The 11,964-nt window shown below is 36.9% G+C and overlaps 1 protein-coding gene across 1 annotated transcript; it reads left to right on the top strand.

Moving 5' to 3' along the window:
• The first annotated feature begins 348 nt into the window (after positions 1-348).
• LOC134844558 (uncharacterized) lies at positions 349-10,796 on the top strand. Its single transcript, XM_063861286.1, has 8 exons — positions 349-1,670; positions 2,647-2,824; positions 3,262-3,383; positions 8,404-8,668; positions 8,905-8,978; positions 9,067-9,154; positions 9,533-9,653; positions 9,904-10,796. Exons 1-8 carry the CDS (start codon positions 1,145-1,147, stop codon positions 10,453-10,455), a joined length of 1,926 nt encoding a protein of 641 aa, XP_063717356.1. The 5' UTR covers positions 349-1,144; the 3' UTR covers positions 10,456-10,796.
• The last annotated feature ends 1,168 nt before the right edge of the window (positions 10,797-11,964 follow it).

Genomic DNA, 11,964 nt, shown 5'->3' with positions numbered 1-11,964 from the left:
TAGTTGTGATTGGACTTTTGGCCAAACTGAGAAAAAAGAAGCGGGTTCTTTTGAACTTAGATTGAGCAACCAGCAAGCGACGGAGGAGCCAAGCCCTGGCCAGTTGTCAGTCAAGCTTACACCCATAAACACGCTTGGATCGCACATTGATCACGCTGAAATTAAAAACGTAATCTGCAAACCGCAAACTATGGCGCTTGTCAAGACAGCTGCGCGATAATATCTGCTCGCAGTTTACAGCGGACACCTAAGAAGATCTGAGAAAACACGCTAGACCACAAACAGAGGAGAGGAGAGAAGCGGCGATTGCTTGAGACTCATACTTTTCCTAGGTATAATCTCCCTTATTTTCACTCCTTATTAGTTTCTCAAAACGTCTAATCCCTCTAAATTTACCGCTAATTTATCGCTCAGATAGACTACGTGGAGTGGTTTCATGTTTTGATCGAATTAGATCCACAGCCAAAACTGAAAGACTGAAACCAATAAAGCTTACCCAAATCTAAATTGAACGATATTAGTTTCGTGTTTTTGGTGGGCAAAACTTACTTTGAAAGGACTTGTCGGGCATAAATACATTCCTTTCTTGGTACCTGGCAGTCAATAAATTCAATTCTCCAGCCCTTTTATTTTCCTGACTGCCGCAAGTTTAAACTCGCTTCTTTAATCTTTCGGCTAAAATTCCTAGAAAATTTGGACAAATTTCAGTGGAAGCTTGAGAAATATTGAAACTTTCTCTTCTTTTTCAGTGAAGATAACGCACTGTTTTAAATCAATCAAAAAACGATTAGTTTTTCAAACAATTATCAATTAAAACTTTTTACTAAGCCAATTGACTTCTTTTTCTCATAATCTCATTAACAACTCCAACGACAGGACAAATAATTGTTCGATTAATCATCCACATTTGTGACATTTTCTTGACAATTACCTCTGAGAAAGTAGTAATAAAAAACAAACATACCAGCTGCACCAAACCGTGTTTGACTAAATAACTTCAGTTTTCAATTGAAGTTTCAAAGCAATAAAAGTAAAAAACTTACCAAATTTGTACAAAGCTACGCGTCAGATACTGGCTGTCGTAACTATTCTTGTTACAAAGCACATATACGCTTGTTTTGTCTTGGCGAGTCGGTTGGCTCAAATGAAAATACGTAGGATGGAGTTAAGCCTCACTTATTTGGTCATTACCTGTTTGTTAATTAGCTTACCATTTACTCGTTGCTCGAAGCTATCTTTGGAAAGTGAATTTGGAGACCATTCGTACGTTAAGCCCCAATGTCTCCTAGAAAGAAGAGATATTACCAAGTTTTATCTTTTCAAAGCGAATGCAGCGCCCATAGTCGTCAAAGGCCGAGCTAATTTCTCCAATCCTGAAAATACGAATGAATTCGTAATTTACGACCACGAGTTTTATAAAGGTCACCAACAATTTCACCCCAAAATTAGTTCAGATGTTGAGTTGAAAGTTGACCTTTTGCATTCTCCGTGTATTGAATTGCAAAGGTTTAAAAGGTTTCGACCAAGTAGCAAGTTTATCTTTTATCTGGATGTGTCGGCCCAAAGTGAGGAAGATGACTCTCTCTTTTTCTTCTATGCTGAGCCGGATGTTTATAAGAAGAAGATAGAGAAGACGATGAAGGAGGAGGTGTTCTGCAGAGATTGTTACGGTGAGAAATGACATATTGCACACTAAGTGAACAACCCCCCTCCCCCTTACCCCCTCCTGGCAAAGAGACAATGTGTCGAAAACGACATCTGGTCGGAAGCGACTAATGGCATTTGTATTCGACCATACAATCACTAGTAGCAAAAACACCTTTAATCGGATACGAAATGAAGTGAAAACAGCAACAAAATTAAAATAAACCGAATTAAATGAAAATTATTGGACGCTTCATGCTGGCAATTTTGGCGATGCTTTTCAGCTAGTTTCATAGAGTCCGCAACCAATCGAAACTTGAAAGGACTTAGCTTCTGTGTGACAACAAATTTACAGGGCCAAAACCACCGAATCCGCAAAATCCGTAGGCCTCGTAATGATCACTTAACCGAGAGTGAATTTTGTTTTCCTGTGTTTGTCTACTTTTGCGGCACTCTCTCCTGCTTGGATTCGGGCAAATCCTTTCTCGGCCATGCTCTGTTCCTTCGACATGAACTGAATATGGTAGCTGATTGTTGAATGAGCGCAGCCTTCTCCTAATTGCAATGCTCTCTTCAATGCCAGCTCTCGTCTATAAGTCGCTCTTCTTGCCACCATTCTTAGCGTTTTCAATTTGGGTACACAAAGATTGAGGAATTTGTTCACCCCCTCCCCAATGGCCATAGTTAATCGTTCCAATCGGTTGATTCGAAAAATTCAAAGTAACTCATCAATTGCTATTCTTTGCGAAAGGAAACGCTAAGAGCGCTGAGACTGATTTCGAATCCTAACTCCTTTAGTGCAGCAGCAAAGACTTTTGTTGTTCAGCTCAAGAAGAGCTGCAAAGCCAGATTGCTTAATTTGGAGTCATGAAAAAGCCAGGAAACTAAATTAGAGTCATTAAAAAGCCAGGAAATAGTCTCTAGCTTTTTGTACACAATTAAGTCCACCCGTTTCTACTGCGAATCTAAAACATTTGAGGATTGTTTTTCTCTCTGTTTCAGCAGCGGCGCCCTACCTTCCTCGACCTTGGAAATCGACCTACTACTTGTATGAAGGGGAGAGTTTGACATTGAATTGCAAGTTCAAGGGCACACCCCTGCCTGTCAACTCTATTTCGGTCAACGGGACAGTGCTGCCCCCTGGATATCAGGACCACACCCTTTCAATCAGCAGCAGAGGGTGAGCAAAGTTCCATTCTATTCATGACTTTCTCACGTAATACTTTTATTAAAACTTATTCAGTGCCTTTTTTCTCTAACGAACAAAAATCTTAGAAACAATTTGAACCATTTACAGAAATGATTGCTGGCAAAGTCTTGTCAGTTTGGATTTGAAATGGATTCAAAAAGGAGAATAAATGAAATTTTAAGCTTGTTGACCGCCCTGGCGTAAGACGAACATTGAAACAGATTACTTGCACCTTTGTTATTTCAATGCGCTATCAAAGAACCTTAATTAAGCAGCTCAATTGTAGCAAGTTTCGACAAAATTTCAACCGAAGCATTCAAGTTTCAACTGAAATTTCAACTGAAGAGACAAAATATAAGTTGTCAATGCAATTAGCCAAGACAACTTTCAAGTGAATCTCTAAAAAAAGTGAGCTTGATTTGTTTCAGACGGAGACTGATTCTGTCCCTCCACAATGTGCGGCCACAAGACGCGGGAACATACACATGTGTGGGCTCCAATTTCCTAGACAGAGATGATGCCATGCAAACTCACATTTTCATCACAGCCGGTAATCAAACTCTCCTACTTCTCCTCAGCTCATTAAAAGTCTATCCATGTGTTAGATGTCTATTGTTTGGACTGTTAATTCGTGTTTTAACGGCTGACTAAGGGACTGAAATGTAGAATAATGAAAAAAAAAATCCGGAGCAATTCTTGGAATACAGGTGTCTGCGGTGTTAGGATTATGTAAAAACGGTATTCTATTAAAGCAAATCACCTTTCAAGCGAAATCTAAGCTGTGACATCTAAATGACACAAAATATCCAGCACTGTAATGTAATGGTGACACCCACACTAACAAAAAAGAGACACCCACACTAACAAAAAAAGAGTCGAATTGAATCCATTTTAACTCGCTATAAAATTGATCCAAATCGAAAAAAATGTAACCTTCAAGAACTGAGATGAGCTTCAAATCAATATATTCGAAAAAAGGATAATTTTAGTGCTTAAAAATTGATTTAAAATCAATTTGGATGGGTTCTGATAGCTACTAAAATTCATCCCAATCTCGCCGCAATTTCAATTTGTTTTTAAAATTAATTTTATTCAATTTCCGTCAGTGTAACTAACAGTGATCTACCGTCACTCGAGGAGAGTTTCTTGCCGCAAACTATTAGTTTTAGAAGGATCCCTTTAAAACTTGCACTTTAAGGGTTCTTACGACAATGAAAGAAAAGTATGAGCACAGTTTATTCAAATGCCATTTATGAGATGACACTTTTAGCGCAATTTTCTCAAAGGAATCAACAAAAAACTTGAATAATTTAATTTGAATTAATTAATTTTGCTTAAAGAAATTTGCACTTAGCTAATCTTGTATTTTCTGTTGAAGTCAAACATTGGCATGAAAAACCAACCGAAGCGAATACTTTGTTTTTTTTATAAGCAATTTATTCATATTAATTGAGAGTCCAACATGTCCATAAAAACTGTTATAACTAATCTGTACAAAAAGATTAATTTAAAAAGGATGGATGATAGATAAAATAGATTCAATTGAAATTAAAATGGTTTAACTGGCTTCATATTGACATATATCGCTTTAAAATGTATCAAAATGAATCTGTATAAAATTAAAAACGATGGCTTTAGATCAAAACTCAATGCACTTTGAGTTCAAATTCTTGGCTTTAAATTAATTTAGTTCTATGCTTTTCGTCTGATCTAAATTGATCTAAATCGTGTCTGTACAAAACAGTCCCATACAAAAAAGTCCAAAAAAACAGTCCGGAAAAATATGAAATTGAACGAAAAAAAACAGTCCGAAAAACAGTCCCAAGTAGAAATTGTTTTGAACAAGACTGTTATCAATGAGGGCACTTTTTCAAAAAAAAGAAAGAAGTTAGAAAAAGTTCGAAGTTCGGGCCCGTTCAGGAACTGAGTTTTTTTCATCTTTTTTTTCTTCTAATAAGGCATGGATGTTAAATTAAATGTATTTGTGCCAAAGCAGTGGTTTTAATTTAAACCAATTAAAAATACGCTGGCATAAATGGTTTAAATACTAACTAAAGGAATAAGAACTTTTTTGCAACTCTCAGTTTTTATAGCGTTTTCAGGCCTTGAATGATAAGGAGTCAATTTAGAAAAAAAGGGTCTTATGCACTAAACGGCCCAAAATCATTATTTCTACATCTCTTGAACTGAAATTAATGTGGTTGAATTTGATTGGCTAATTAGCCAATCAAGTTCCATCGACATTTTCTGCCATTTCAAATGAAATATTTCTGCCATTTCAAGCAGATAAAATTATTAGCCGAAATGATACAAAAAAAAATTGAATTTTTGTTTTGTCAAGCCATTTTTAAAAGTTTTTCTTGTCTGGGCAAGATTTCACAAGTAACTCTCAATTAATTTGATTATTTTACAAAGTTCCATCTTTTCGAAAATTTCGGCTAATAATTTTATCTGCTGGTCGGAATGCCTGACCATCTAACTTGAATTTGATTGGCTAAAATTACTCAATCAAATTCGATTGCATAATTTCCAGCTTACGATGTAGAAATTTTGATTTTGGGCCGTTTAGTGCATAAGACCCGAAAAAAACCCAAAAAAAGTTCTGTCAAACTTGTAAAGTAAAATCTAAAATTTGTTTAAGCCATGTTTTCTGTCAGGTAGAAAATGTCGTTTTTAAAAACTATGATAGCATTCAGCCTTACAATTTCTATGGACACAATTGTCGGGTTTTCTGTTATACGGCCTAAAAATCAGAGTTCTCCTATATTGAAAAATTAATCATAATGTCTGGTTCTGTTTAGATGAAATTAACAAATGCGAACGAAATATGAAGTTTATTTTCCAACATGTAAGCTCATTCAAAGCTTTGGAAATTTTGGCCTGCATAGCAGAAAGACCCCACACTTTATCAACTCTAAGGCAATAACATCCTACAAGTTCATTCCTGAAGTGAAAACAAACAAGACTGCTCGTATCAGGGCGAAACTCTGGATATTCCGACTGCCTTTTAAGGTCTATAGATGCACTAAAAACATGAAAATTCTAAAAGCAATAAAATGAAATTAAAATTTTGTTTCAAAAAAGTGAGATTTTTTGTGACAACATCCCACCACACGCCATATTAAGTACAAAAGGTAGATTGATTTTGCTCCTATTAACAAATCAATTATGGCATATAAAATTCCATGAACCAATTTGAAATGATTTCTAAGACGAATTAAAACTCACTCACGCGTTTATGGCCCGAAATATATCGCGCGTTAATTGGGGTCTTATGCACTAAACGGCCCAAAATTATTATTTCTACATCTCTTGAACTGAATTAATGTGGTTGAAATATGAACGAAATATGTAGCAATAACATCCTACAAGTTCATTCGTGAAGTGAAAACAAACAAGACTGCTCGTATCAGGGCGAAGCCCTGGATGTTCCGACTGCATTTTAAGGTCTATAGATGCACTAAAAACATGAAAATTTTAAAAGCAATAAAATGAAATTAAAATTTTGTTTCAAAAAAGTGAGATTTTTTGTTACACCATCCCACCACCGCCATATTAGGTACAAAGTGATAGATTTTGCTCCTATTAACAAATCAATTTGGGCATATAAAATTCCTTGAACCAATTTGAAACGATTTCTAAGACGGATTAAAACTCACTCACGCGTTTATAGCCCGAAATATATCGCGCGTTAATTGGGGTCTTATGCACTAAACGGCCCAAAATTATTATTTCTACATCTCTTGAACTGAATTAATGTGGTTGAATTGGATTGGCTAATCAGCCAACAAGTTCGATCGACATTTTCTGCCATTTCAAATGAAATAATTCTGCCTTTTCAAGCAGATAAAATTATTAGCCGAAAAGATACAAAAAAAATGAATTTTTGTTTTGTCAAGCCATTTTTTAAAGTTTTTCTTGTCTGGGCAAGGTTGCACAAGTAACTCAAAATTAATTTGATTATTTTACAAAGTTCCATATTTTCGGAAATTTTGGCTAATAATTATATCTGCTGGAAAGGTTGATCGGAATGCCTGACCGTCCAACTTGAATTTGATTGGCTAAAATTACCCAATCAAATTCGATCGCATAATTTCATGCTTACGATGTAGAAAATTTGATTTTGGGCCGTTTAGTGCATAAGACCCGTTAATTGTCCCAAATTGGCGAAAATGGCAATTTTTAAACCCCCATAACTTTCTGAAAAATAATCGCAGGTGAAATATCTTTTCAAATTTAAGCTCAGGACAACAATACCTTTTGAATGATAAAAAAAAATTCCGTCAAAAATGGCTAGTTAAAAAGTCGAAATTTGTCTGAAGAAAAAAAAACCCACCCCGAGCACAAATATTCCGTTACTTTTGTATCGAAAGTCGGAACAACAAGACTGCTCATATCAGGGCGAAGCCCTGAATGTTCCGACTGCCTTTTAAGGTTTATGGTGCAGTAATAACATAAAAAAATCCAAAAAAAAATAAAACAGAAGAAATTTTTTTTCTTCTAAAATGTGAAATTTTTTTAATGAAAATCATTCCCCCACACGCCATATAAAGTACAAAAGGATAGCTTTCGCTCCCTGTAACAAACCAATTATGGCAAATAAGCTTCTTTTAACCAATTTGGAACAATTTCTAAGACGGATTAACTCTCCGCTTACGCGTTAATAGCGCGAAATATATCGCGCGTTAATTGTCCCAAATTGGCCAAAATGCATAAACTAATGCTTCGTTGGTAATATTGACAATTCTTTTATACTTAATTTACCGATTAGCTTATAAAATTGATATTTTTCTGTTTTTCTGCTCTTGGACCCATTCTGCTCTTAGACCATTCTGCTTATTGTTTGGCTACCCTCCGTAAAAAAGATGAAGTAGGTTTTGCAGTAGACTGATTTTCGGTCAATCCTACTGCCTCCGTTGTTGTTCACGCGTGTCTCCCTTTATTCTGGAGATGCTTATCTGAACAAATAAGTAATATTGAGCCCAAAAGAGACGGACGAAAATGAAGCGATCAAAAGATTAGTTTGGCATAACATGGATACAAGCTTCAATTAGCAAAAAATATTTATTTCAAATTGAAATAGTAAAATTCATGTGTTAAGTGATCCACATAAACTACATCAGGTTTTTGAGAAACACACGCTGACTAAATGTTCATAAGAGCTTATGATGTGAATTGAACTTCTGCGGGCACTGAGGTTCCATGGATAATAATCGAGAAGACTGACAGTGAAAATGCCTTATAATCAATTATTATCCTTGCAATCTGATTGCGGGTGTTCAATAGCGCTGAAATATAATAGTAAAACTCTAATAAATGCACTCATGCACTTATATTGGACTGAAGGTAGGGCGGCTGAAATAAGTTGTTTTCGAATAAATTGCTATCAAATGCAATTGGGAGAACGTCAAAGGCGTTTTGAATCCAGTAGATCGACGCCTTAAGAGCAAAGATAATAAAGAGAAATCACTTATACTAATCAATAAGCCATAAAATTTACTATTAGTTTGACGAAAAATAACAATTACAGTTTGAGATATGCATTGGCAGCAATCGGCTGTGTGATTCAGATGTTGTGACGGAGAAGCCCATTAAGCCGAGCAGCTCGGAAGGGGTGACAGGACAGAACAGACCTTCTTCTACTTCAACCCCCTCGGGGGGCTCCGGGGGGTCATCCTCCTCGTGGGGAGGGGGGAGTGGGAGTAGTAGTGCTAGTAGTGGGGGTGGGTCAACTGTGTCCATATACGACGGCAACTGTCCCCCAGAGTACAGAGGCTTCTGTCTGAACGAAGCCACTTGCTTCTACATTCCTCAGAGCAAGATCATCGGTTGCACGTAAGTCTCCCTCTAACCTATCTCTATCTGGCTTGCAAATAAAAGCACTAAGCAGCAGTAACAATTGAACTTTCTCTCAGCCAAGACCATTTCTTTCAGACAATTACACTTTATACCGTATAACTTTCATCGACTTGATTAAATTAGGGGCTAATTTTGCATTTGGTAGCCATAACAATAATGATTCAACATTTTTGATTTTTGACTTAAAATAGTAGTACTACGATATGTTTCAGGTGTAAAGGTCATTATGAAGGGGAGAGATGTGAAGAGTATGTGCCACGAGCAGAGTACACAAAACAAAAGCCAGGTATCAACACTAAATAATTTCATTCACATATTCTAACTTGCTCCTTCTGGACTACTTTGAAGAAACTAATAAAACTTTTGTGTTCCAGTTGAGATCCGGAACAACAAGTTCTGGACCATCACCACCTTCATTTTGCTCACTGCCGCCCTGTTGTCCACATTGCTCTATGCTGCCAGGTTTGTTAGGAACGGAGTGATAGATGTATTCAAGAAAAGAACTGCTTTTTAATGAGTAAGAACTACGAATGCTGAGAGAAACCTGAAGTTGTTCAGCTCAGTTCAATCATTTAAAAATTGAACCCTCCCCCTCGAGAGAATGCTACTTGGGTGCCTGGCTTAAATCACTCGATTCGCTTGTCAGAAACAGCTTGAATTATCAAACTCCAATGGCCCCTTGTAGCTTAGGGCGTGGGGTAAAAAAGCTCAGGTGATTTTTGTTTGTTGCACGAGTTGCCCTCTCAGAAATTTCTGAAAGTCGGGGGTTCGTTGCAGATTTTTTCTGCAGCTCAAAACTGTTAGCTCCAACTTTGAACCCTATGTTTTGTTGCATTTCAGACTGTACTTCAGAGCAAAGCGCTTCAAGCGCAAGTACAATGACCAGTTGGCCGTCACTCCCGCCATCCCATTCGACTACGACATCCCCCCTGTTCCCAAGAGGTACTCGGACATTCGAGAGGTGAGCCGCCACAACTCATTCATACATTTATTTAACAGCTTCCCCAAAAACTTTCGCAGCTGAATTTCAAAAAAAAAAGATACAATCAAAATTTTCCACTGCGCTACCAAATCGCACCAAAAATGACAAAAATGTATTTAACGTTTTCACTTTATTTTATGTTGTACCTTGAAATTTTCCTTCTATAAAAAGTTGACTTCATGTTGATTAATAATGTATCAAGTGGTAAGAAATGTGGCAATGCTTGTAGGTCAGCTACAAGGATCTGGACAATTATGAGATGAGGCCACGTGGTGCCTTCTACACGCCTGCAGCCAAGACTCTCAGTCCTTTCAACCCACTCAGAGATCTAACAGGTCCACCCACAACAGATGTTCCAGTGCGCAACTATCCGGCAGTTTCTGAACGACCTCTCAATGGAAATCGGAAACCGTTTAACAGTCCGGACATAATCAACATCGGCAAGCAAACATTGGCTGCAAAATCAAACGAGGCGTCACCAGAATCCGACCAACCTAAATCTTCATTACATTCTACTGGAAATGCAAAGGGAGCTCCCAGATTCCCAAATGCATACCCGAGGAGTCCAGGCGATCATAACAGGACATTAAATCAAGAAGCACCTCGCGACTCGTTCATGCCAGCGTTGCCACCAAATTTCTACGAGTTGAACAAAACAGCCAAGGAGACAGATATTGTTGATTCGAAAAGCGACCATTTTCACGAATACTCGACGCCCGAAAAGTTCACGAAAAACAATTTCTCACAACAAAGTAATGACGATTTGTACAGTGAAGTGTAGTTTGAAACAATCACGACACCTAAGGAGAATAGCTAATTTAGAAATTTCACGCGACTTTCAGTTGGCGGCTGCTGCAAAAAAAGACGTCTTTCATGCTATTGGAACAAGGTGCTTCAAAATCATCATATCAAGACAACCGAAACACCAACCAAGGTACTCTTCGAGCCCCGCATGCATTAATCAAAACTGAGTGATGTGACAAGCAAATTTTATTTACTGAAAAGCAGTTGCTGAAAAAAATTATGCGCTCTAATGAATAATTTGATCAATTATAATGAAATACGACGATAGATAAAATTCGAAATAAATTTGTGTAATTAAAATTAACCCCATGAAAAATGTCCAAGCTTCATTCAAGATTACGAGCCCAAACTGTGAACTAGATAGGCGCACCATTTGATAAGCGTAAGTCACTGGAATCCAGAGTCAAGTCTCTAAACAAGTTTCAAGCTGTATGTGGAGTCCAATTACAAAAATTCTGTGGATTCTGTGCACAAATAACTTGCAGCGTAACTTTTGTCGGCGCATTAGTTTGTCAACTATTTCGCAATGAGCGAAAGTAGCAAGTTGTTCTGAATATTGCAAATATACGCCGATTCCGCAATTTTGTTCATTACACTGAGCTAAACCATGTATATCGTTACAATTAGGAGCTGCATCTAGGATCAATATCTAGCAAAATGCGGAATTTTAAAGCAAGGACCTAATCATCGACAGTGAAAACCAATGCCAAATCTTAAAACCTGGAATAATTGAAATAGTCGCTAAATTTCCAAGCAACATTTTTTCGTTTTAAATTTCTTTAATTTCAAAATATGTGGATTAATTGTAACGTACGTGTTGGCTACCTACGCAAAACTTGTATCCACCTCAACAGTTTGCGGCATAAAAAAACACTAAGAATAGCCCTTCAGAATGGTGACAAAAGTAGGTTATATAGACAAATTCGTTCTTTCAGTTGTCAGAGTCTTAGATATCGGGTGTTTTAGATACTGAGCAATTCAATATTTGAAGAAAATGTCCATTTTAGTGTTTTAGATGAATGGTTGTTTCAGCATTCAAGACAAGTTTCCTTTTGTTCCGACTTTCGTAACGAAAATAAGGGAATATTTGTGCTCGGGGTGGGTTTTTTTTTCTTCAGACAAATTTCGACTTGTTAACTAGCCATTTTTGACGGAATTTTTTTTATCATTCAAAAGGTATCGTTGCCCTGAGCTTAAATTTGAAAAGATATTTCACTTGTGATTATTTTTCGTAAAGTTATGGAGGTTTAAAAATTGCCATTTTGGCCAATTTGGGACAATTAACGCGCGATATATTTCGCGCCATCAACGCGTAAGCGGAGAATTAATCCGTCTTAAAAATTGTTCCAAATTGGTTGAAAGAAGCTTATTTGTCATAATTGATTTGTTAGTAGGAACAAAATCTATCCTTTTGTAGTATGTATGGCGTGTGGGGGGATGATTTTCACAAAAAATCTCAATGTTTAGAAAAAAAATTTTAATTTAT

The sequence above is a fragment of the Symsagittifera roscoffensis genome, chromosome 4, assembly GCF_963678635.1.
Source record: "Symsagittifera roscoffensis chromosome 4, txSymRosc1.1, whole genome shotgun sequence".
NCBI lineage: Eukaryota > Metazoa > Xenacoelomorpha > Acoela > Convolutidae > Symsagittifera > Symsagittifera roscoffensis.
The sequence above is the reverse complement of the archived record's forward strand: the minus strand, read 5'-3'. Positions and strand labels throughout refer to the sequence as shown.

Excerpts from the sequence above, each read along its gene's own strand:
- LOC134844558 (XM_063861286.1), top strand. The coding sequence starts at position 1,145 with ATGAAAATACGTAGGATGGAGTTAAGCCTCACTTATTTGGTCATTACC. Across the intron at positions 9,155-9,532 it reads ACATTGCTCTATGCTGCCAG|ACTGTACTTCAGAGCAAAGC; the intron begins GTTTGTTAGGAA and ends GTTGCATTTCAG. Across the intron at positions 9,654-9,903 it reads GGTACTCGGACATTCGAGAG|GTCAGCTACAAGGATCTGGA; the intron begins GTGAGCCGCCAC and ends CAATGCTTGTAG.